Below are 26,397 nucleotides of genomic sequence, written 5' to 3'. Positions count from 1 at the left end.
TGTTCTGTGTTGATTGCTGGGAAGGTTGGAAGGGGTGTGAAGATAAGGAAGATGGTTGTTGATTGTGCTGATTGTTCTCTGGAATGTTCTCTGGAACAATCTTTGATAATATATATTCTATATGATAATCTAACGTCTGAAGATATTAACACACTGTCGTTCTTATCACATTATATGAACTTGCAAATTCAATTCCATTTTTTTTAGTTCTGTCAAGTTCTTTGATTGCAAAGTCATTATCAACTTTTTAATAAGCATACAGCACTATTGTGGCCTTGGTAATGACACAATGTATGTCACATGATTCTGGGTTTAGCCCATATTAGCCATATGGAAGAGTTACCTGCAGTTTTAATATTAAGGTTTCCTCAAAGCATCAACTCTACACATAAAGATGGATCACATTTCAGAACTAGTCAAATACCTTTCCATACTCTTTTGGTTCTAGCTGGCTATTGTAAGCAAGAGAATACCTAAATTGAATAATCTCTTAGCATGAACACTGAAAATGTTCTTATACTGAGTGAGGTTATTGGTCTAACAAGGTCAGTATTGTTTACTTTGGTAGCTACTAGCAGGTCTCCAATTGGAGAGCTCTCATGCCACCTGTCACCCAATCCTTTTAGCTGGTTATTGAACCTGAATCTTTTTTTAATCCGAAGTGGATGCTCTAACAGTGAGTCATGGCCTTGCTCTTCAGCAAGGCAGCTTTTGGGTCCTATTCTATCTCATTCAACACAGAAAACTATTTACAGTGTGCAACCAAAATGTGAAAATGTCGGATAATGTGAACATGTAGTCAAAAGCCAAAATACAGCATCTTTCTGCCATTCCAGCTTATTTTGTTTGGAGCATACTAATGTCTCATTTGAGAAAGAGCTAAGGCGGGGTAGCCAAACTGCAACTTGGGAGCCACGTGCGGTTCTTTCACATATTGCGTGGCTTTCAAAGCCCCCACTGTCCCGTTGGCCAACTTGGAGAAGGCATTTGTCCCTTTAAATCACTGCTCTAAGCCAAGCCAGCCAGCTGCTTGGAGCATGCATTTAAAGTTGAAGTTGCTTTCTTTCTGCCTCTCCTTACCTCCTCCATCTTCCTTCTTTCCTTCCTTCAAACATCTGATGTTTATGTCTCGGGGCTCTCAAACATCTGACATTTATTCTATGTGGCTCTTATATTAAGCAAGTTTGGCCACCCCTGAGCTAAGGTATTGCAAGTGTATTAAAAGAGCAGCTACTCGTCAAGTTGAGGTTACTCCAAAGCAATGTTCCCTCTATGCTGAGTTAGTGCAAGTACAGTTTTTTTAGCTTCCAGCTCACACATTTTTGTCTTACCTCAGGAAGGATGACCCCAGAGCAGTAGCCAAATTGCTCACTCACAACTTTAATGCCAGTAGATCCTGAAGTAGAATTTTTGCTCACAAGACTTCACAGTTTAGAGGGAACATTGCTCCAAAGTAAGTGTTTCATCCCACTGACATCCACAGGATGCTTGGATGATGGCGTGAGAAAAGGCTTGAACAGATGGTCCATTCACTGCTATGATCACGTATGGCAGGAACTAATTTCTTAATGTTTTCCCCAGCTTCAGTTGGGAGTTGTTCTTACACAGCAATAGTGTCCCTGTAGGAGCCTAATCACTTTGTGAGGGTTGGCAGAGAGTTCACTGAATTTTATCCCAAAGCTGGCAAAATAAACTTATTTTTATGTTTGTAATTTATGTCTTTAAGCTTCTCTGGGGGATTGTGACCAATTCCTGTTGAGAGCTGACAATGATTTAGCAGTGCTGCTGCATTTTTCAGAAGAGATTTAACTCTGTGCTTTCCATTTGATGGGGGAGGCATAATGGACCACTACAGCACATGGTGCCAGAAGAAATAACAGTGCTGGCAGCTCTTCAGCAAGCACTTTGGTAAATCCTGGTGGGTAGCTGTATTGGTCTGAAGCAGAAGAACGAAGTTTGAGTCCACTGGCACCTTTAAAACCAACAACATTTTATTCAAGGTATAAGCCTCCACATGCAAGCACACATCTTCAGATACAGTAAAACAGAAATATAGTTACAGGGGAGTAGTTGCCATGAAGGGCTAGTTAGAGTCAAGATGCATAAGTAAGTGGGTGATTATAGCTGAAAATGGATTAAGGCAGTTGGTAGGCTCTGTGAATGGCAGCGAATAAGCATAAAAATACAAGAGTTAACAAACAGATGTGAGGGAGTTTCTGGTTTCAGTGCAATGACGAACAGACACGTTCTGCAGGGCTCTGCAGATATGTGCCGGACCGCTCAGCTTTGGGGGTCTTCTGAGGTGGGAAGACTCGATAGCGCCCTGGTAGTGGGGCTCCTTAGGCAGGGTTTTTTTTGGGGAGACATTTATTGCAGCGCAAGTCGCAGTTTGGGCTCCCCCTTTCCTCCCCCAAGCCCAGGTTGAGACAGGCGCCATATTGGCCACTAAGATGCGATTGCTGGACAGGAGGAGAGAAGCGGCGAAGATTTTAAAAACAACCAAAAGAGGTTCCCCCCTCTTTCCCCTATCTTTTCTTCGAGTTTCCTCTCCCCTTGAGGTGAACTTTTTGGAAGACTGCTGCAGAGGACAGCAGGGAGGTGAGGAGTGAGGAAGCAGAGCAAAAGGCTACCGGAGAGGGGGTGAAAGCGAGGCAAAGGAGTTGAAAATTAGAAGAACACCCAGTGAAAGTTTCAGAAGAAGTCGAAGAGAGAAGGAGAGGAGCTAAGTGGAGCGACTATCAGGACGCCAGAGAGCGAGGAGGCGGAGGGGAAGATCAATGGTGACAGAGTAGAAAGTGAGGCGAAGGACTAATGGAGGAGAGGAACAGAGTGACAGAGTGGGCTTGGAGTGATTGAACAGACTTTGGACTTGAGTAAGATCAAATTATTATATACTGTCTAGTTTGTAAAAGCCTCAGAGGAAGTGGAGGAGAGGAATGGAGCAGTAGTATGGATTTGGCGTGGTGGAAAAGAAACTGGACTGAGCAAGCTGAAATTATTGAACATCGTTAAAATTGGGACTACTTTTGAGAGCATCTTGAGACTATCATGATGAATTTTGGCGGGGAGGAGAATGGTAAGTGAGAAGAGGTAAGAAGAGAGAAAGGCGTATGCTATGAAATGGAAGTGAGAGTAATGTAAGGAGAAGCTAAGAACAGAGGAAGACAGAAGACGGAGAGAAGCGGCTACATATATAATAGAAAGTGAGAGAGTTTAGGAGTGTGAATGAATGTTTAAGGATAAAGTGATATGATTGTGTTGTATGAAGAGAAGTTAATATATAGGCTGAGTTTTGGTTGAAAGGTGTGGCAGTGTGTGTGTCAGGAAGTGCTGGAAGTATGGAGTATAAAGTCGTGAAAGTCTGTAGTAAGGAGATTATGTAAGAGCGAGAGAGCGCGAGCGAGAGAGAGAAGCACGCTGCCCCTTCCACAGCCGACGCTCGCGAAGCGCTGGGTTTGCGGAGGGGGCAGGTGCTTCCTCCGTGCCTGTCTGCCTGGCTTCAGCTCTGATGCTTAAAGCAAGTGCTGGGATTGGAGGGCGGAGGGAGCGATCCTGGCGCTTGCTGTAAGCGTCAGAGCTGGAGCCAGGCAGACAGGCACGGAGGAAGCACGCTGCCCTCTCCGCAGCCGGCGCTCGCAAAGCGCTGGGTTTGCGGTGGGGGCAGCGTGGAGCGTTCCCAGCGCTTGCTGGAAGCTGGAGCCAGGCAGGTAGGTGTGGGGGAAGCGCCGGGATTAGAGGCGGAGGCAACGGATCCCCCCCCCCCCGGAGGAAGGTACCTTCGCTCCATAAGACGCACACACTTCCCCCCCACACTTTTTTGGAGGGGGGGAAGTGCGTCTTATGGTCCGAAAAATACGGTACTTCTTTCTCTTTCTCCATCCCATGTATAATCTTGTAAACCTCTATCATGTCAGCCCGCAGTTGACGTTTCTCCAAGCTAAAGAGCCCCAAGCATTTTAACCTTTCTTCATAGGGAAAGTGTTCCAACCCTTTAATCATTCTAGTTGCCCTTTTCTGGACTTTTTCCAATGCTATATCCTTTTTGAGGTGCGGTGACCAGAATTGTACACAATATTACAAATGAGACCGCACCATCGATTTATACAGGGGCATTATGATACTGGCTGATTTGTTTTCAATTCCCTTCCTAATAATTCCCAGCGTTGGCCTTTTTTATTGCAATCGCACACTATCTTGACATTTTCAGTGAGTTATCTACCACGACCCCAAGAGCTCTCTCTTGGTCAATCTCTGCCAGTTCACGCCCCATCAACTTATATTTGTAGCTGGGATTTTTGGCCCCAACGTGCATTACTTTGCACTTGGTCACATTGAACCTCATCTGCCATGTTGACACCCACTCACCTAGCCTCCACAGATCCCTTTGGAGTGCCTCTCTGGTTCTCACCACTATGAACAATTTAGTGTCATCTGCAGATTTGGCCACTTTACTGCTTACTCCCAACTCCAAATCATTTATGAACAAGTTAAAGAGCATGGGACCCAGTACTGAGCCCTGCGGCACTCCACTGCTTACTGTCCTCCACTGCAAAGACTGCCCATTTATACTCACTCTCTGCTTCCTATTAATTAGCCAGTTTTTGATCCATAAGAGGACCTGCCTTTTACTCCATGACTCTCGAGCTTACTAAGGAGCCTTTGATGAGGAACTTTATCAAAAGCTTTCTGGAAGTCAAGGTAAACAACATCTATTGGGTCTCCTTTGTCCACATGTTTGTTCACCCCCTCAAAGAAATGTAACAGGTTAGTGAGGCAAGATCTTCCCTTACAGAACCCATGCTGAGTCTTCCTCAATAACTTGTGTTCATCAATGTGCCTACTCATTCTGTCCTTGATAATGGTTTCTACCAACTTTCCCAGTATTGAAGTCAGACTGACTGGCCTGTAATTTCCCGGATCTCCTCTGGAACCCTTTTTTAAAGATGGGGGTGACATTTGCTACCTTCCAGTCCTCAGGAATGGAGGCAGATTTCAATGAAAGATTACATATTTTTGTCAGAAGATCCACAAGTTCAACTTTGAGTTCTTTCAGAACTGTTGGTTGTATGCCATCTGGACCTGGTGACATTAGTTTTTAATTCGTGTATTAGTTGTAGGACCTCCTCTCTTGTCACCTCAATTTGACTCAGGTCTTTCAACACCCCTTCCAAAATAAGTGGTTCTGGAGTGGGCAAACACTTCTCATCTTCCACAGTGAAGACAGAGGCAAAAAATGCATTCAGCTTCTCAGCCATTTTCCTATCCTCTTTCAGTAATCTTTTTACCCTTTGGTCATCCAAGGGCCCCACTGCCTCCCTGCTTCTAATATCTTTGAAGAAATTGTTATTATTGGTCTTTATGTTTTTTGCAATATGCTGCTCATAGTCCCTTTTTGCCTGCCTGATCACAGTCTTGCATTTGATTTGCCACAGCCTGTGTTCCCTTTTATTAATATCACTTGGACTAGCTTTCCACCACTTAAAGGGGTCCTTACCTTTTACAGCTTCGATTACTTTGTTTGTTAACCATGCAGGCCTTTTCTTATACGTTTGTGGCTTTCCTAACTTGTGGTATATATTTTATCTGAGCTTCTAGAATTGTAGTTTTAAATAGCCTCCAAGCTTCCCCATGGGTTTTGACTGTATTTACCTTTCCTTTCAGTTTCCTCTTCACATGACTCCTCACCTCAGAGGAGATGCCATCTGGAAGTTCCTAACCTGGAGTTGCCAACCCTGCAGTCTCTAAGGAAAAGGACAGTCTTTCTTCACAGTCTGTGTGTGGTGGGGGGTGGGGTGGGGGAACCAAAGCAGCTGACCTCATTCTCATTTATCTCCCCCCTTTGATCTGAACAACCACCCTTTGAGGCTTCCCTATCTCCTTTCCAGGAAACCATCTTGGGACGAGGCTGAGGCGAGGAGGGAGTGAAAGACAGTAAAGGTGGGACAGCCATGCCCTCTGAGGCACTGCCAGGCTCCCTGGCTATTGCAGTGGCCTTCTGAGGCTGTATGTGCTGGGAGGCCGCCTGTGTGGGCTGTTGATAGGGCCTTTTGTGAGGCTGCAGGAGCTCTACAGCCCTTTCTGAAGCCAGCTGACAGAGAAGAGCATTATGCTGGCACAGAATAATAGAGCTGGAAGGTCATCCGGTCCAACCCCCTGCATAAAGCAGAAAATTCACAAATGCCCCTCCCCCCTAAATTCACAGGAATCACATTGCTGTCAGATGGCCATCTAGCCTCTGTTTAAAAACCTCCAAGGAAGGAGAGCCCACCACCTCCCAAGGAAGCCTGTTCCACTGAGGAACCCCTCTAATGGTCAGAAAGTTCTTCCTAATGTTGAGCCAGAAGAGATTAGTACACCCCATCCTTAACACTATAGAAAGTCACTGTGGCTCTAAAGTACGTTGTCTCTCGAGTAGTCCTTCATCGGCTGCAAAATTCCTGCTTGACTGCATATAGAATATAATATAAAGCAAGCAGGGATGTTTCAAAAGCCCCTGGTTGATTTTGATCTGTGGCCCAAGAGGCTGGGCTTCAAATGATGAATCCAACCATGCTGGGGAACACTCCTGATGTAATTTTGCAGAATAAATTGGTGGTGGTGGTGTGTGTGTACATATGTACATACATGGATTCCTAGCAAAGTTTGGCTTTTCAGTTGTGTACAGTTTAGTGCTACTATCTCATTTCTCCTTCTGGTATTCTATACTCTGAATGATATTTTCTGTACTGAATCTTTAAAAGCAGGGGGTGTAGAGGTGTATGGAAGCCTGAAATCGATGTTTACTAAAGGATGTACAGTAGAAAGCTAGAATAAATGCTTAGTGCGGGGTCTCAGCAGGTTACAATGTCTTTGAGTCCACCTTCCAAACCATCCATTTTCTCCATGATAACTGATCTGGTTTGGTGTAGCAGTTAAGTGTGCGGACTCTTATCTGGGAGAACCGGGTTTGAGTCCCCACTCCTCCACTTGCACCTGCTAGCATGGCCTTGGGTCAGCCATAGCTCTGGCAGAGGTTGTCCTTGAAAGGGCAGCTGCTGTGAGAGCCCTCTCCAGCCCCACCCACCTCACAGGGTGTCTGTTGTGGGGGAGGAAGGTAGAGGAGATTGTGAGCCGCTCTGAGACTCTTCGGAGTGGAGGGCGGGATATAAATCCAATATCTTCTTCTTCTTCATCATCTCTGTAGTCTGGAAATGAGTTGCAACTCCAAGGCATCCCCAGATTGCACCTGGAGGCTGACATCCATAGCTCTGCTGAATCTGTGCAAGCCAACCAGCTGCTCTGGTACCAGCCATCCTTGCTCTTCTTCTTCTTCCTTTTCCTCTGAATTTCTCTGGTTACATTTCTAAACTTTGGGTGATGATATCAATCTGATTTGTGGGTAGTAACAGCTTTGTTCTATTGCACTGTACACCTATGAGATCCCTCCCTCCACGGTATGCCTCTGACTATATGCATTTAGTCATCCTATTGGTTCTCATCCTCCACCCACCCTTTCCCCCACTTTTCCATTTCCAGCAACTGTGTACCATTTGCTCTGTAGTACATCTGCTGTTATGGTTCTACTGAGCCTTCCACCCTTGACATTCTCTGCTCCACTGTTCATCCAACACTGTCACCATGCTGGCTTCTTAAATTTTGCTGAACTCTATAGCCCCACTGATTTGAGATCAGATTTGTATTAACCACTTTTTAAAGAATGTATTACAAACTTTAAAAATAGGGCAGCATGGTTCTTTCATGACATCTATTTTGGCCAGCTGAGCTGAATCCACACAAGACAGGTGATACTGATGCCCTGAAAAGGATTGTGTTAATTTTACTTTATAGCAGCGGCGGCCAAACTGTGGCTTGGGAGCCATATGCGGCTCTTTCACACATATTGTGTGGCTCTCTGCCCCATCAGCCAGCTTGGAGAAGGCATTTCTCTCTTTAAATCACTTCCCCAAACCAAGCCACCCAATAGCTTGGAGAATGCATTTAAAGTTGCTTTCTTTCCACCTCCCTCCCTTCATCTATTTTCCTTCCTTCCTTCCTTCCTTTCTTCCTTCCTTCCTGTCTTGCAGCTCTCAAGCATCTGATATTCATGTCTTGTGGCTCTCAAACATCTGACATTTATTCTATGTGGCTCTTATCATAGAGTTGGAAGGTACCGCTAGGATCATCTAGTCCAACCTCCTGCACAATGCAGGAAATCCACAAATATCACTCCCCCCAAAAAAATTTACAGGATTTGCATTGCTGTCAGATGGCCATCTAGCCTCTGTTTAAAAACCTCCAAGGAAGGAGAGCCCACCACCTCTCAAGGAATCCTGTTCCACTGAAGAACTGCTCTAACAGTCAGGAAGTTCTTCCTAATGTTGAGCTGTAAACTCTTTTGATTTAATTTCAACCCGTTGGTTCTTGTTCTACCTTCTGAGGAAACAGAAAACAATTCCGCACCATCCTCTATATGACAGCCCTTCAAGTACTTGATGGTGATCATATTACCTCTCAGACGTCTCTTCTCCAGGCTAAACATGCCCAGCTCCTTCAACTTTTCTTCATAAGACTTGGTCTCCAGACCCCTCACCATCTTTGTCGCCCTCCTCTGGACTTGTTCCAGCTTGTCTATATCCTTCTCAAAATGTGGTGCCCAAAACTGAACACAGTACTCCAGGTGAGGTCTTACCAGAGCAGAGTAAAGCGATACCATCACTTTACGTGATCTGGACACTAGACTTCTGTTAATACAGCCCAATATTGCATTTGCCTTTTTAGTCACTGGTGACTGCAGGTTGCAGAAGAAGAAGAAGAAGAAGAAGACGACATTGGATTTATATTCCGCCCTCCACTCAAGAGTCTCAGAGTGGCTCACAATCTCCTTTATCTCCCTCCCCCACAACAGACACCCTGTGAGATAGGTGGGGCTGAGAGGGCTCTCACAGCAGCTGCCCTTTCAAGGACAACCTCTGCCAGAGCTATGGCTGACCCAAGGCCATTCCACCAGGTGCAAGTGGAGGAGTGGGGAATCAAACCCGGTTCTCCCCGATAAAAGTCTGCACACTTAACCACTACACCAGACTGGCTACACCAAACTGGCAGCAGGGGGCGTGGGCAGTGGGGGGGGTGATCCAACTCGGAAATAATTTGCGAGGCCCCCCCAAATTTTTTTTGACTGCCTAGGGGCCTCTACAGGGTTTAATCCGGCCCTGCTATAACCAGTTGGTTTCTCTTAGTCATGCAAGTTCTCTCCCTATGACCTGTAGCGTCCTGCCACAATCTCACTGTCAAATTCTATCTTGTCCCCCTGTAGATTAGCCTGTCTGGTTATCTTCCCATCCTTTCAAGATGACTCACCCCTAAATCAAGTGCTCTCCACTTTCCCCTTGAGGTTTTAAAGCGGTTCTGGAGCCCTTTCTGATACTCAGCAGCATCAGCCTGGTTCTGCTTCAGTTAAAGAGGAGCTCAGATTTTTGTTCTATTGCCAGCCATTCCTCAGGGCCAACTTAAATTTGAAATGCTTCCTTCTGCCGCCACTATTTCATCCAGCATTGCCTAGGTAGCCCTCCCTGTGGAACAAAGCAGGAGTCAAGTTTCACCTTTAAGACCAACTAAGTTTTATTCAGAAGGTAAGCTTTCGTGTGCTAAAAACACACTTCTTCAGAGGGGGGGGATCAGGTATGGTGGGCTGAAATACATGCAGTTTGTTGATTAGGAGGGTAAACTGGCTGGGATCACATGGTGGAACAGTGTGGCAATTTAGAAGGTCTTCCACATCACCACACTGTTCCACCATGTGATCCCAGCCAGTTTACCCTCTAAATCAACAAACTGCGTGTATTTCAGCCCACCATGCCTGACCCCCTCGTCTGAAGAAGTGTGTTTTTAGCACACGAAAGCTTACCTTCTGAATAAAACTTAGCTGGTCTTGAAGGTGGAACAAAGAGGTCTTCTGAGAATGCTACTCGAGGCCCCGGGTTGAACCCACCGCCTAGCAACCTTTCACATCTCCACGGCCTCCCCCTACCTCCGGGGCTTCTCCTTGGAGCAGTCCTGAGCTCCAGCATCAGTTCCTCCCCCTGCCCCGGGTCCTGCCATGCTCTTCCAGCTCCGCCGCGCGCTTCTTCTCCCTGCCTCGCCTGCGCGCCGCGGGACTTGGGGGCGCGGCTGACCTGCGGGCCTGGGGGCGGGGGCGTGGTGCGGCGCCCGAGGCTGAGCCGCTCCACGCCCCGCTACGCCACGTGGTGTCCGACTCCAGCAGCCCCGCCGGCTCCGAGAAGCGGCTGCTGGCTGCTGCGGGGAAGGATGGTGCGGGGCTGGTGCGCGGGCTTGGCGTCGCCGGGCGCCCTCTGCCTGGGCGCTGCGCTTAGCGGGATCCTCAGTTTCGGCCTCTTGGCTGTGGCCATCGGCACCGACTACTGGTACCTGATCCGTGTGGAGCCGCTGGGGCGCAACGGCAGCGCCTGGCAGGCGGAGCAGCTGAGTTCCCATTCCGGACTGTGGCGGCTGTGCGAAGGTAAGGCAGGCGCCTCCTCGCGCTGGGCTCGGCGGGAACCGCCGTCTGGACCCTTGCGGGAACCGTGCCGCCCTCTCGAGTGCTTGCTTCCAATGATTTTGGCTGCGGAAGGGGGCTGGAGGGGGCTGGAAGTAGGGTTGCCAAGTCCAATTCAAGAAATATCTGGGGACTTTGGGGGTGGAGCCGGGAGACTTTGGGGGTGGAGCCGGGAGACTTTGGGGGTGGAGCCGGGAGCAAGGGTGTGACAAGCAGAATAGAAGTCCAAAGGGAGTTTTGGCTATCACATTTCAAGGGACTGCACATCTTTTAAGTGCCTTCTTTCCACAGGAAATAATGAAGGATAGGGGCACCTTCTTTGGGGGCTCATAGAATTGGACCCCCTAGTCCAATCTTTTTGAAACTTAGGGAGTATTCTGGGGAGAGCCACTGGATACTATACTGAAAATTTGGTGCCTCTTCCTCAAAAAACAGGGCCCCCAGAGCCCCAGATACCCGTGGATCAATTATCCATTATTTTCTATGGGAATAAATCTCCATAGGGAATTATGAGTACCCAGCAGACATTTCCCTCCCCTCCCCCGCTTTCTGATGACCCTGGAGCGGGGGGAGGGCCTCCAAACCGGGGGATCCCCTGCCCCCACCTGGGGATTGGCAACCCTAGCTGGAAGGCTGCAGTGGTCCCTCCTCGGTGGTCCGCTTACTTTCGCCTCCCGACTCTCGGGGGCCCTGAGGAAATGGGGCGGGCTCTGGATGCCTTGCCTTGCCCCCAGCCAGGCATCTTGGGTGAATCTGAAAGGGGTAGTCGAGGAGTCTTGGGAAACCCTGGAAGACTGCAGGCTTGTTTGTCCCGGAAGCTTCGCTGAGCCAGAGCCCGCTTGGTCAGGTTCAGGAAATGCTTTCTTAGGTGGGCAAGGAGATCCACGCACACACGGGGACTTCTTCACCTCCCTTCAGTGAGCACTTGGTTGGGTTGGGGAGTCTTGCTGGGACTCAAGCCCCGAAAGGTTTTCAAAGGGTTGCAGTATGCAGGAGGCTATAGCACCTGCTGCCTGCGTTGGTCCAGGAAAAAATTAAGGGATGACGATTTAGGAGCCCCAGAGAGAACTGGACTACACCGGAGAGGGCTGAGGACAGGAGAAGAAGGGGTTACAGCACAGTGGTAAGAACTAGAAGACGGAATAAGGACTTAGCTGCAGTAACTTGTATGAGGGCCATCAGATGCTACCAGTGCCGCCCCCTCCCCAAGTATCCCAGAAGAATAACCCGAGCCGTCGTTTCAGTCTGCACTTTGGAAAGGAAACATCAAATATCACCCCAATTCCTCCACTCCAAGTTTAGCTTTTGGCATCCCAATTGGGCTTACCTTGAAATGACCCCTTGCTAAATCACATGGGGGAGGCTGTTGTGGCTACTGAATCAGTGGATCTAGTCCAGGGGTCCTCAAACTTTTTAAATAGGGGGCCAGTTCACTGTCCCTCAGACTGTTGGAGGGCCGGACTGTTGTGGTGGCTGCCGTTACTGTACAAGGCCGCGGGCCGTCAGTTCTCCGTCTTCTGCATCTCTCTCCCTTCCCCACACCACACACCCCAGCCTAGGAACTCACCTCACCTTGGTATCGCCTCACACTCTGTCTCTGCCGCCTTAGCCCAGTGCCGGAAGTGTGCATTGCTAACGTGAGTTTAGGTCGAACGTCACTTCCGGTCTGATTTTGCCATAACCCGGTGGGCCGCATAAACGTCCTCAGCGGGCCGCATCTGGCCCGCGGGCCGTAGTTTGAGGACCCCTGATCTAGTCCCTCCCCGGTGATCTCTTCCTCTTCCCCTAGCGTTCTCTTTTCCTCAGGGTGCTTCAGTAACTTTTCTGTGTGAACTGCAGAATATCCACTTGGATTAGAGCTGCAGGAGGTAAGGCACCGACTCAACATTGCCCGCTGTGAATCACTGGCCTGCCGATATTGGTTGCATTTTTCCTATTGATCCAGTTCCTTTCTCTGTCTTCTCAGGAAGAAATGCCTGCATGCCTCTCATTGATCCATTTGGCACCGAGAGCTGGCAGGTTCCGTCATCTCTCCAGTATCTTATTTGTAAGTAGAGAATTAATAGGAGGCCTTGGAAAGGGTCGTGGGAATCTCTTTATGTGGCTATAATGCATTGGGCCAGGGTAGCTTCTCAAGAGAGTCTCAGTCGGGGACGTTGAAGTGGGTTCCCAGTTCCCTGTTTGTAGTTCCTGACTTCTTATTCTTCAGTACAACCAGTGACCATTTAAACCATTCTGAACCTGAAACAACCTTTGGGCCACCTCATCCTAGCAATTGGGAGCCCAGGCTGTGCAAGCTGCCACAGAGTAATGTCCAGTTCAAAGCCTGGCTTCCCCCCAAAAGTGCTTCTCAGTAAAGGTGGCACCTGGGAATCACATAGGTGTTGCTAAGAACTGAAGAATAGGGGAATGAAGATGGTGCACCCTCGATAAGCTTTGGATAGGCCACGTTCAGTTGTTGGGGCGAAGACACGGTTGATTGTAATCTTCTTGATCCTGCATATGGTTTGGAGATAAATGTTTCTGCATTTTGGAAGGGTGGAAATAATGGATTTGTCCCTTAAATGTCTCAGGACAGGATTATAGGGCTGCAGTGATCCTGAAGACCTCATAACGCAGCCTTTTAAACACAGCCAGAACCCTGCATTTGATGTCCTGTCACTCTGTCTCTTTGCCAGGCATGCACCGGGCCTTTGTGGTCCTGCTGCCGCTCAGCCTCATCTCGCTTGTCTTCATTTGGATCTGTGGCATCATCAGTTCGCTGGCCAGGAGCTCCCGGTTTCTGCTGTTTACAGGCTGCTATTTCTTGCAGGGGGGTGAGTGACACCATCACCAGTGGGAGGGTGGGTGGGTGGGTGGCGGGGAAACATTGTCTTTCTAGGATTTGCCGCACGTGGCAAAATATCTTTGAATGCTTGCTCAAATGTGGCAGAACTGTGTTTTTGGCAGAACTCATATTAGTGCCAGTTTACCAGAGAACAGCAAATGTGAAGTTGCCAATCAATGACTATTTGTGTTGTGGACAGGTTCTTATTGCCACAGGAATTGTACTCAGATTCCTACCTCCTAACTTATTCTTCTCCATCCTCTGCTTCCCCCCTGTCCCCCCGGCAAGGTCCTTCAGTTACTCAAGCTGTCTTATTTCTTGCTTGAGGCTTCAGTGCTGTGAGTCATGGTGGCACAAACCCTGTTCAGACCATTTTGCTGCCTGTGCCCACAGACTGCATGTTAAGTGTCAGGGAGACCTTGCTTAGACCTCAGATAGTTCTGGTGGTGATTCTTTTTTTTACCTTATCAACAAGATACAACTAGCATGCTATGCAATGGCAAAACTGGTGCTTTGCTGTCTTTGCACAAACATTCTCTCACTGGTCTGAATGGAAAAATTGTGCAGCACTACCAGCCCAGCTGGGATTTTATCAGGGGTGGCCAACGGTAGCTCTCCAGATGTTTTTTTGCCTACAGCTCTGGCTGGGGCTGATGGGAGTTGTAGGCAAAAAAAAACTTCTGGAGAGCTACCGTTGGCCACTTCTGGAGTATATGAATGTTCCTTCAAATAAAACAGCAAACACTCTGTGCTTGTAAAAAGCTAGTATGCAAAGGATGGAATCACCTACTGACATGAAAGTTTTCTAAGTGCACTTTACCAACTGGAGTATGAAGTGTACTGTTCCACCTGGGCTGTACTATATGATAATAAGTGTTTTACTACTACTAGCATAATAGGCATTCTGCACAACATAGGATACACAGTATATGAGTCCAAGCTCCAGGAGCTAAACATCTAGGGGACACAGCCTGGTAAAGGAATAATGAGAATGGATAGATGAGAGTTAGATTCCGGAGGGGGAGTGGGGGAGATGTTGGGTGTCTGGTTGAAAGGATCCCCTGTGGCCCGGATCCCAGCAGCGTTCCATGAGTGCATTTCATTTACTTGAGCACTACAAAAATGCTTGAGCAGCCAGCAGCTTGTCTGGTGCTTGGCTCACTCCAGACTTAAGAACATAAGAGAAACCATGTTAGATTAGGCCAATGGCCCATCCAGTCCAACACTCTGTGTCACACAGTGGCAAATTTTTTGTGTGGCTAATAGCCACTGATGGACCTCTGCTCCATATTTTTATCTAAACCCCTCTTGAAGGTGGCTATGCTTGTGGCCGCCACCACCTCCTGTGGCAGTGAATTCCACATGTTAATCACCCTTTGGGTGAAGAAGTACTTCCTTTTATCCGTTTTAACCTGTCTGCTCAGCAATTTCATCGAATGCCCACGAGTTCTTGTATTGTGAGAAAGGGAGAAAAGTACTTCTTTCTCTACTTTTCCATCCCATGCATTATCTTGTAAACCTCTATCATGTCACCCCGCAGACTTTGGGAGCTTGCTAGGAACAGGATGGATGAAAGAACTCTAAAAAAAACCTAGATCTCTACAAAATTATCAGCATTTAAAAACCCAATTACTAAAGTAAGCAAATTAGGCTACTGAAGGAAGGGTGGTACTTTGGGGAGAAGCAGAAAGGAAAAGGAGGAGGTTGCACTTAAGTTATATATGCAGAACACCACTCCTAACTCAACTTTATGTGTAATTTACGCTACATATTTGTCAGACTTGCCTCTGCGCTGTCAAGAATGAAAGAGCAGAAATCAGAGCTTGACCAAGCTGCCTCATCACTCAGACCACTGAGGATGAAGAAGCCTGACTGAAAGCCTTTATAGAGGACGGGCTGTATCAGCTGACCTACTCTAGCCTATTGCTGCAAAGAGGCTTCCTCAGCTGATGCAGCTCCACCCCCAGCAGCCTCCCTTCCTTTGGCCAGAGTGGATCAGCGGTACAAAAGCTGATTGCCAGCTGCCATTCCCAAGACCATCTGTGATTTACTTCATTCCAGAATATTTTATCTTTCTTTAATAGTAGTGTACTAGAGACCTAAGTCTACAACTTACGGTACACAGGAACCTGTATTCACTGCAACAGCCTCTGTGTCCTCTGTTAGTTGGGTTCAGAAGCAGGTCACTTTGAGGACCAGAAATGCCCTTACTGACAAAGTGGCTCTTTGATAAAGCTAGTGGCTAACCATGTCCCAAGGTTGGGTTGTACAAGCTGTGGCTCTACAGCCAAATAGGGAGATGACACAGGTAAAAATCTGCCAGTAATTCCAGTGCAAACCATCAACAGATCTATGCCAGCTGCACTAAAACTATTGTGCAGGATGCTCCTGTGTATATTTATTGATTATTGCAAGACCACAGATGTGCCACTTTCTAATAAAGAACTCACAACAAGCAGCTGCAGGCTGCAGAAACTAGTAATTAGCATTCATTCCTTTATTCACTTATGGGATTTCTATCCTGCCCAAGCAGGCTCAGTCAGTGATCAGTAATGTTAAGTTGTATCTTTTCATTCATACAAAATAGGCTTTCTTATACTGGCTGCCTTTTGATCTTTCTTTGGATTTTGATAATATTTAGCTATCGTAGATATAATAAAAGCCTTATGGGTGGCTCGAGCCTCAATTTTTATTGGAAGTTGTGGCTACCACAGGAGTGGCCTTGCACTCTGTCTGTCACCACTCCCCCCTGTCATTGGGTAGCCGCGCTGTGACCCGCCTACTGCCAGCCCTGTCAGGCCAGAACCCCATCAGTCAGCCTCTGACGAAGACAGTTGTCTGCTAAGAGGTTCTCCTGGAGCCTTACTGATTACTGCTGCCTTTCCTCAGTCCATCTCCCTGCCCCAAAACAATGCTGCCACCGTTTTGCCACCTCCAACGAACACTGCCCGCCAAAGCTACCCTCACCCAGTACGCTCCCCCTGCCCCTCCTGTTTGGGATGTGAGGTATTTATATTTATAAATATGCCAGAAAATCCACCTTAGGGGGCAATATTCCACCTCTTCGTTTACAGCACAGTCTGTAGTTGAATCCAGTGTGAACTAATATCATGTGGCACACCTACTTGCTTAAGGAACATTGAACATCATTTAATAACTCTATACATGGAAGCAAGCTCAGACAGAAAACAGTTCAATCTCTTCAACAGAAAAGGAATGTTCCACCACAACCGGGGGAGGGACAGTTCAACAGAGCAGATAAACAGGCTCTGTATACTCTATATTCTCTATACTCAAGCCCCCTTTCCACCTGCAAATGGTCTTCACTCTTTCTATTCAAATTAGGCTACGGTGGGCTGCTTGCTTTTAGAGACAGGAAGCCATTTGAAGGCTCCCCCCACCTGCAAGTGGGTGGAGGTGAAAGGCGGGCTTCTAATGGCTGCCTGCCTGCTTGCCTGTCTTCCTGTCACTTCTCTGTCTCCCTTCCTTTCCCTTTATTTTATTCCATTCTCCCAAACTTTAATGTAACTCTCACTTCATTCGTTCCTCTCATTCTTTCTCTGTCTTTCATTCTGTCTGTCTTCCTTCTCCTTTTTACTTTTCTCACAGGCCTCATTTTGGGCAGGAGCGCACATAAGTGGTGTTCCAGAACCTCTAAATTTTATTGTGCTCTTTTTCTTAATCCCTGGCCTCCAAATACTTGCTTCTGGGCTCCATTGTTCAACCCCCCTGTGATAATTTTGCTGTACTCTAAGATTTGACAAACTTTCTAATATTTTCCCCCACAAAGAATGGAGAAATAACTAAAACATATAAAGCAGACAGATGGAAATCTTCATTCTGCCACTGTGGCCACATTTGTTCTTGTTCAGTTGCACAGTCGAGTCCGACACTTTGCAACCCCATGGACAAAGTCACGCCAGGCCCTCCTGTCTTCCACCATCCTCCGAAGTCTGCTCAAATTCATGTTAGTTACATCAGTAATGCTGTCCAGCCATTTCATCTTTTGCTGTCCCATTCTTTTTTTGCCTTCCGTCTTTCTCAGCATCAGGATCTTCTCCAGTGAGTGCTCCCTTCTCATTTGTTGGCTAAAGTATTTGAGCTTCAGCTTCAGTATCTGACCTTCCAGGGAACAGTCAGGATTGATTTCCCTTAGGACTGGCTGATTGGATCTTCTTGCAGTCTGAGGGACTCTCAAGATTCTTCTCCAGCACCACATCTCAAAAGCATCTATTCTTTTGTGCTTGGCCTTCCTTATGGTCCAGCTCTCACAGTCATACATTACTACTGGGAATACCATCACTTTGACTATAAGGACTTTTGTTGGCAGAGTGATGCTCTGCTTTTTATTATACTGCCCAGGTTAGCCATAGCTGTCCTCCCAAGGAGCAAACATCTTTTAATGTCATGGCTACAGTCACCATCTGCAGTGATCTTGGATCCCTGAAATGTGAAGTCTGTCACTACTTCCATGTCTTCCCCTTCTATTTGCCAAGGTGGGATGGGGCCGGATGCCATGATCTTAGTTTTTTTGATGTTGAGTTTCAAGCCTACTTTTGTGGTCTCCTCTTTCACCCTCAACAAGAAGTTCTTTAGGTCCTCCTCACTTTCTGCCATTAGAGTGGTGTCATCTGCATATCTCAGGTTGCTGTTTTTCCTGGCAATCTTAATTCCGGCTTCTGCTTCATCCAGGCCAGCATTCTGCATGATGTACTCTGTATATAAATTAAATAAGCAGGGAGACAATATACATCCTTGTTGAACTCCTTTTTCTATTCTAAACCAATCAGTTGTTCCATATCCCGTTCTGACAGTTGCTTCTTGACCTTTATACAGGTTTCTCAGGAGACATGTGAGGTGGTCTGGTACTCCCATCTCTTTAAGGACTTGCCACAGTTTGATGTGATCCACACAATCAAAGGCTTTAGCATAGTCTATGAAACAAATAGATGTTTTTCTGATACCCCTGTGCTTTCTCCATAATCCCTCGAATGTTGGAAATTTGATCCCTAGTTCCACCACCTCTTTGAAACCCAGCTTGAACTTCTGGTAGTTCCCGATCTACATACTGCTGAAGCCTAGCTTGTAGGATCTTTAACATGATCTTGCTAGCATGTGAAATGAGTGCAATGGTGTGGTAGTTTTAACATTCTTTGGCATTACCCTTCTTTGGGATTGGAATATAAACTGATCTTTTCCAATTCTGTGGCCACTGTTGCGTTTTCCAAATTCGTTGACATAATGTGTGCATCACTTTAACTGCATCATCTTTTAGGACTTTGAATAGCTCAACTGGGATACTGTCATCTCCGCTCGTGTTTTGTTTGTAATGCTTCCTAAGGCCCATTTGACACTTCAGGATGTCTGGCTCATGGTCAGCGATTTCACTGTCATGGTTTTCAAGGACACTGAGATCCTTCTTGTATAATTCTTCTGTGTATTCTTGCCACCTGTTTCTGATCTCTTCTGCTTCTGTTAGGTTCCTATCATTTTTGTACTTTATCATGGCCATCTTTGCACAAAATGTTCCCTTTGATTCCTCCAGTTTTCTTGAAGAGATCTCTTGTCCTTCCCATTCTATTATTTTCCTCTATTGCTTTGCATTGTTCCTTCAGGAAAGCCTCCGTATCTCTCCTTGCTGTTCTCTGGAAATCTGCATTCAGTTGGTTGCATTTTTCCTTTTCACCTTTGCCTTTCGTTTTCCTTCTTTCTTCAGCTATTTGTAAAGCCTCATCAGACAGCCACTTTGCTTTCTTGCATTTCTTTTTCTTTGGGATGGTGCCGATTGCTGCCTTCTGTACAATGTCACGAACCTCCGTCCATAGTTCTTCAGGCACTCTATCAACTCTAGTTCCTTAAATCTGTTCTTCACCTCCACTGTATATTCATAAGGGATGTGATCGAGGTCAAACCTGAATGGCCTAATGGCTTCCTCAGTTTTCTTCAGTTTAAGCCTGAATTTTGAAATGAGTAGCTCATGGTAATTTTAAAAGTATGATGGGAGTAAGATGACAATTATAATTCAAGAAGCATGTTAAAGTAGATGCTGAGCTGATATAATTTAGTACACCTTCTGGAGAGGTCAGGGGTGTGTGGCATATGGAAAGAGTTATGCAAATGAGTTATGCTAATGAGCTCTGGCACAGCTTCTTCTACAAAATGACCCCTGCTCTCACTCCTTCCCCCCCTCATTTTTCTACCTCCCTTCTGTTCTTTCTCTCATTCTTTCTCTGTATCTTTGTATTTCTGTCTTTTTATTTTGTGATCACACACAACAAATAATTCAATTAGGGTTGCCAGGTCCAATTCAAGAAATATCTGGGGACTTTGGGAATGGGGTCAGGAGACTTTGGAGGTGCCAGCATAATTGAACTGCAAAGGGAGTTCTGGCCATCACATTTAAAGAGAGCCGGTTTGGTGTAGTGGTTAAGTGTGCGGACTCTTATCTGGGAGAACCGGGTTTGATTCCCCACTCCTCCACTTGCACCTGCTGGCATGGCCTTGGGTCAGCCAGAGCTCTGACAGAGGTTGTCCTTGAAAGGGCAGCTGCTGTGAGAGCCCTCTCCAGCCCCACCCACCTCACAGGGTGACTGTTGTGGGGGAGGAAGGTAAAGGAGATTGTGAGCCGCTCTGAGACTCTGTCCTTGAAAGGGCAGCTGCTGTGAGAGCCCTCTCAGCCCCACCCACCTCACAGGGTGTCTGTTGTGGGGGAGGAAGGTAAAGGAGATTGTGAGCCGCTCTGAGACTCTTTGGAGTGGAGGGCGGGATATAAATCCAATATCTTCATCTACCTCACAGGGTGTCTGTTGTGGGGGAGGAAGGGAAAGGAGATTGTGAGCCGCTCTGAGACTCTGTCCTTGAAAGGGCAGCTGCTGTGAGAGCCCTCTCCAGCCCCGCCCAGCTCACAGGGTGTCTGTTGTGGGGGAGGAAGGTAAAGGAGATTGTGAGCCGCTCTGAGACTCTGTCCTTGAAAGGGCAGCTGCTGTGAGAGCCCTCTCCAGCCCCACCCACCTCACAGGGTGACTGTTGTGGGGGAGGAAGGTAAAGGAGATTGTGAGCCGCTCTGAGACTCTGTCCTTGAAAGGGCAGCTGCTGTGAGAGCCCTCTCAGCCCCACCCACCTCACAGGGTGTCTGTTGTGGGGGAGGAAGGTAAAGGAGATTGTGAGCCGCTCTGAGACTCTTTGGAGTGGAGGGCGGGATATAAATCCAATATCTTCATCTACCTCACAGGGTGTCTGTTGTGGGGGAGGAAGGGAAAGGAGATTGTGAGCCGCTCTGAGACTCTGTCCTTGAAAGGGCAGCTGCTGTGAGAGCCCTCTCCAGCCCCGCCCAGCTCACAGGGTGTCTGTTGTGGGGGAGGAAGGTAAAGGAGATTGTGAGCCGCTCTGAGACTCTGTCCTTGAAAGGGCAGCTGCTGTGAGAGCCCTCTCAGCCCCACCCACCTCACAGGGTGTCTGTTGTGGGGGAGGAAGGTAAAGGAGATTGTGAGCCGCTCTGAGACTCTGTCCTTGAAAGGGCAGCTGCTGTGAGAGCCCTCTCCAGCCCCACCCACCTCACAGGGTGTCTGTTGTGGGGGAGGAAGGTAAAGGAGATTGTGAGCCGCTCTGAGACTCTTCGGAGTGGAGGGTGGGATATAAATCCAATATCTTCTTCTTCTTCTTTTAAATGCTTTCCGTCCATTGTAAGTAAGTAAGTAAGTAAAATTTTATTTGTATCCCGCCCTCCCCCGCCGAAGCAGGCTCAGGGCGGCTATTGGAAATAATGAAAGATAGGGGCACCTTTTGGGGGGCTCAGAGAATTGGACCCCCTGGTTTAATCTTTTTTGAAACTTGGACACTTTTTTGAGGAGAGGCACCAGATGCTATGCTGCAAATTTGGTGCCTCTACCTCAAAAAACAACTCCCTAGAGCTCCAGATACCCACAGATCAATTCTCCATTATACCCTATGGGAATTGGTCTCCACAGGGAGTAATGGAGTACTCAGCAGACATTTCCCTCCCTCACACACTTTCTGATGACCCTGAAGCGTGGGGAGGGCCTCCAAATTGGGGGATCGCCAGCCTCCACCTGGAGATTCGCAATCCTACTTTCAATCCACTTCCAGTGAACTTTCTAACTGGATTTTAATGTGTGAACTGGCAAAATCCGGATGGAAAGTGCTTTGAAACTGGATTGAAACGGCATTATTTAATGTGTGTGATTGCAGCCTCTGTCTACCTTCCTTCCTTCCATTTCTCTCTAACTGTTTCTACACTTGGCAGAAAATTCAGTCTGTGTGCATTTAAAAGTAATTGTTTACATTGCATATCGCTGTCACTTCTGTCTTGCTTTGCAATTTCTTAAGTCTTCTACATTTATTTTTTTGAATGGGCAACGAAAACGCTTTCATCCTGGAGTCAGTCAGTCTGTCTGTCCATCTATCTTATCAAATTTATATCCCGCCCTTTCCTAACGGGCTCGGGGTGGCTATCAACATTTAAAAACCACATAGAATATTAAAAACAACATACAGTAAAAACAATATACAGTTACCCTGCAGTTCTCAAGAGTGCTTTTGAACAGTTTTCTTGAACATGTGGATCTAAGTTTGTAATTGTAGAACTTTCCCTCCAAGTTTTAAAACTCCTCCCCAAAGCCCCATCCATCGTTCACTTGCGAGAGCACTGATTCAGGAAGTCACTAGGTGCGCTGCTCAGAACTGGGTTGACATGTACTCTCCTCCAAGCAGGGCTTCCCTCACAAGAAAAGCCCAGCTCAGAGAATGTACCCTACCCGGCTGCTGTCACCTTCAAGGTGAAGGCAGTTGGGCAGGGTGTCGGTGCAGCTACCTTGCAAGGGAGGCTGCTCTTGCCTTCAAGGTGAACGTAGCCAGGTGGGACATCAGTGTGGCTTCTCTGAGCATGACTTGGAGGAGAACGCTTCCACAGTGCATTCTCAGAGCTGCTCTGCGCCTCCAAGAGTGCATTGTGCAGACCTGGCTCGGCCAAAGCCTGTTCACCCCTCCTTCCACACTGCTGCACCTGCTCTCCCCATGGTCAGGGGTGCGGTGGCAGGGCAGGCACAGTTGTGGGGCACAGGACAGGTGCTGACCTGGGGTGCCCGAGGCCCTAGCACTGGACCTGCCAGGGTCCTGGGTAGGCAAAAGAGGTGATGGCAAAGGAAGGCAGCCTCCAAGTGGCAGAGAGGTGCCCCACCATCCCCTTCAGCTTCCTGGGTCCCAGGCAGGTGAAAGAGGCAGCGCCCGGCAGCAATGTGTGCCCTGCCACGTGTGGGTCAGGAATTCTTGCCTGGGCCTTCCTTCTTTTCAAATAATGAAGTAAAACTCCGCAAAAGGCGAAGAGCATGGTTTTAAATGTAGAAGCATTTTGAATGATGTGAGTTTGTAGCAGGTGGATTCAGTGCTCAGTAGATCTGGAGCAAAGCTGAATGGAGAAAGGGCCTTTTACTCTTTTCTCCCCATCTTTTCCCTGCCATTCTTTCTCGGTCTCTCTCTTTCATTCTGTTTGTCTATCTTCCTTCCTTCCTGCCACCTACACATTCATCACCCCCCTCCTGAATATTTTTTCTAGGGCCCGTTGTATTTCTTCCTACAACGGGCTTTACTGCTAGTTAAATTATAAAAAGGTTGCTGATTCTTGCATTTATGAGGCTGGGGGATATGAGTAGAACTTGGAGAAAGATTCTTGGTGGGGGAACATCTTCCAAGATAGAACAAAGTTGGAGTCCAGCAGCACCTAAGAACAACAAAGTTTTATTCAGGATGTAAGCTTTTGTGTGCATGCTTATCTTCCAAGATATTTAGAATGTATTTTTATTAAGCCCAGTCAAGTTGTTCTAGTTCTTAGAGCACTTTTACATATTAATCCAGATGCTTTTTGCTGCCCGTCTTTCCCCCCTCCAGATTTCTATACTATGCTTTGTGTTTTGGTTAAAGTTTTAATTCTGTGTCACAATCCAATCACAGCCTGGAATTCACAGGGGCCCATTAATTTAGCAATTAATTGGGGCGGGACCCAGACTTGGTGACAGGTGAACCAGTCTGGCTTATGATGCAGAACTCACGAGTCAGGTTCTTTCCTGCTTTAGGCAATGCAGTGGGATCATCCCACTTGCTATGTTATATTGCCTTTCATATTCTTAGATCAGTTATAAACCGTTCTCCACATGGAGAGAGGCAGAGAAGCAAAGGGTTATTCTCTGAGGGGCTTGGAGGTGGCTAAATGGAACCAGTTCACAGAAAAGTCTGAATAATTATGGGCTTGCTGATCTCCGAAAAGATCCATCTCAGCCAGGCTGTTCTCTTCTAAAAGCAATAATCTAAGTGCCTCTGGACATTCACAAGCAGGGTATGAAAATGGCAGCCACTCCAGTGTTCTGTTTATTCCCCATGTTCTGTTAACTGAATAGAGAGCCAATGTGGTGTAGTAGGTAGAATTGAATTGTAGAGAGAGCCAGTTTGGTGTAGTGGTTAAGTGTGCGGACTCTTATCTGGGAGAACCGGGTTTGATTCCCCACTCCTCCACTTGCATCTGCTGGAATGGCCTAGGGTCAGCCATAGCTCTGGCAGGGGTTGTCCTTGAAAGGGCAGCTGCTGTGAGAGCCCTCTCCAGCCCCACCCACCTCACAGGGCGTCTGTTGTGGGGGAGGAAGGTAAAGGAGATTGTGAGCCGCTCTGAGACTCTTCGGAGTGGAGGGCGGGATATAAATCCAATATCTTCATCTACCTCACAGGGTGTCTGTTGTGGGGGAGGAAGGAAAAGGAGACTGTGAGCCGCTCTGAGACTCTTCGGAGTGGAGGGCGGGATATAAATCCAATATCTTCATCTACCTCACAGGGTGTCTGTTGTGGGGGAGGAAGGGAAAGGAGACTGTGAGCCGCTCTGAGACTCTTCGGAGTGGAGGGCGGGATATAAATCCAATATCTTCATCTACCTCACAGGGTGTCTGTTGTGGGGGAGGAAGGAAAAGGAGACTGTGAGCCGCTCTGATACTCTTTGGAGTGGAGGGCGGGATATAAATCCAATATCTTCATCTACCTCACAGGGTGTCTGTTGTGGGGGAGGAAGGTAAAGGAGATTGTGAGCCGCTCTGAGACTCTTCGGAGTGGAGGGCGGGATATAAATCCAATATCTTCTTCTTCTTCTTACTGGGCAGGCCCATGTTCGAACTCCCTGTGAGCCATGAAAATCTTTGGATGACCTTGGGCCACTCTTTCTCTCTCAGCCTAGCCTGCATTGCAGGGCTATTGTGAGGATACAATGGGGGAAGGGGCAATCGTGGAGCAGGGAGGTTTTATTTGTGGTCATTGGCTGAACTGACTTCCTGCTGCCCTGCTAATGCTTCCCCCTTTCCTTCTTGCTCAGCATTGCTGACACTGGCAGGGACCACCGTCTACATCTGCTACTCCAGGGCTGCGTTCACAGAGACAGTGCGGATGTTTGACCGGCAGCGCTTTGAGCACGTCCACATTGCCTTCGGCTGGTCCTTGGCGCTCGCCTGGCTCTCCTTTGGCACCGAAGTATTGGCTGGCATCCTCCTTCTCCTGGCTGCCTGGGGACTTAGCCTGACCCCTGATCCATGTTCAGTAGTCATCTGATCCTCGGAGAGGGAGGTAGGGAAGGGGGGGGGAGTGCAGCATTGCCAGGGCTTTGACACCATCCTGCTCTTCACTAGTATCCTCCTTGTGGTGCATTCCAACAGCACACCCACCTCCTGTAACTGCAGCGGACACACCGAGTTCCAGAACCAGGGGAGGTGGCTGCAAAGCAGCAGGCTCTCCCTGTGGATGCGCTAAACTGAGTGGGTGGAAGGGAAGGGGAGTCTCTGTTGACAGGCAAAGTGTGCCCAGCAGAATACCAGATGGGGCTTTGCTGAAGTCTTTCTTTCCTCAACTGCTGATATGTGGACTGAGCTCAAGGAGGCCAGAGGCCAATGCTGTGCAACCTCCCCCACAACCTCTGGCACCATCTGTGGCCCCTTTGGCTTGCCCCCTTGATATGTGCAGTTAATATTCATTCTCTGCCAAGCTTGCCCTTGTGTCTGTCCTCCTTGATGCATCTGGGAACTTTTTAAATAAAATGCTCCAGTAAGACCCACCGTTTTCACGCCAGTTCCTTTCAAACAGGGAAGAACCTTGAATATGTTGGAAAAACAAGAGCCCCGTGGCGCAGAGTGGTAAAGCTGCAGTACTGCCGTCGGAGCCCTCTGCTCATGACCTGAATTCGATCCCGGCGAAAGCTGGTTCAGGTAGCCGGCTCCAGGTTGACTCAGCCTTCTGAGGTCGGTAAAATGAGTCCCCAGCTTGCTGGGGGGGAAAGTGTAGATGACTGGGGAAGGCAATGGCAAACCACCCCGTAAAAAGTCTGCCATGAAAACGTTGTGAGAGCAACGTCACCCCAGCGTTGAAAACGACTGGTGCTTGCACAGGGGACTATCTTTTTATCTTTTTAAAAGAAGAATACAGCGCTGCAGCCAAGAAAGGAGCTGGGAAGGCAGGCAGCGTAAAAGGGCACATCAGAATGTAAGGGCCCTGCTGGATCATCTCAAGAGCAGGACATCTGCATCCGTCACACCTGTCTCCCACAGTACCCAACCAGAACGTTTACACCAGGGCACAAAGATAGCAGAACTTCCCTGATATTTACAGGTACAGTGCCTCCAGCCATGGAGGTTCCAATTGGCCATCCTGGCGAATAGCTCAGTGATTTATCCAAAGCTAACACAGGTACTGAAAGCAACATTCTGCTTTGGGGCATTCACAAAGTGTTCATAAGGGACCACAACACAGTGGTCAGGGGGAAGCAAATGCAGGCTGTTTGCTCTGCTGGGCCTCCTGCTCCCCATCTAGTGACGCTGCTGCTTCCGGAAGTTCTCGTGAATTGAGCGGTGCAACGCATGTAGCTGTCGAACTGACACTGATGCTGAAACCTTTATTCGACATTTTGTTGATAAGAATCCAGATAACAGGAAGTAGGAGGCAATGCAATGATATTATAAAAGAAAATGCCATTTAAAATGATAAAACATTTAAATTTAGT

The 26,397-nt window shown here is 47.7% G+C and overlaps 1 protein-coding gene across 1 annotated transcript; it reads left to right on the top strand.

Moving 5' to 3' along the window:
- Positions 1-3,051: 3,051 nt before the first annotated feature.
- Positions 3,052-25,486, top strand: TMEM235 (transmembrane protein 235). Its single transcript, XM_060252098.1, has 5 exons — positions 3,052-3,076; positions 10,088-10,495; positions 12,498-12,578; positions 13,210-13,347; positions 24,724-25,486. Exons 1-5 carry the CDS (start codon positions 3,052-3,054, stop codon positions 24,954-24,956), a joined length of 885 nt encoding a protein of 294 aa, XP_060108081.1. The 3' UTR covers positions 24,957-25,486.
- The last annotated feature ends 911 nt before the right edge of the window (positions 25,487-26,397 follow it).

The sequence above is a fragment of the Heteronotia binoei genome, chromosome 13 (assembly GCF_032191835.1).
Source record: "Heteronotia binoei isolate CCM8104 ecotype False Entrance Well chromosome 13, APGP_CSIRO_Hbin_v1, whole genome shotgun sequence".
Classification (NCBI taxonomy): domain Eukaryota; kingdom Metazoa; phylum Chordata; class Lepidosauria; order Squamata; family Gekkonidae; genus Heteronotia; species Heteronotia binoei.
The sequence above is the reverse complement of the archived record's forward strand: the minus strand, read 5'-3'. Positions and strand labels throughout refer to the sequence as shown.

What these genes read in the sequence shown, in the direction of transcription:
- TMEM235 (XM_060252098.1), top strand. Translation starts at nt 3,052, where the DNA reads ATGAATTTTGGCGGGGAGGAGAATG. An exon ending in ATCTCTCCAGTATCTTATTT is followed by an intron (nt 12,579 to 13,209) that starts GTAAGTAGAGAA and finishes TCTCTTTGCCAG; the next exon opens with GCATGCACCGGGCCTTTGTG. An exon ending in CTGCTATTTCTTGCAGGGGG is followed by an intron (nt 13,348 to 24,723) that starts GTGAGTGACACC and finishes CTTCTTGCTCAG; the next exon opens with CATTGCTGACACTGGCAGGG.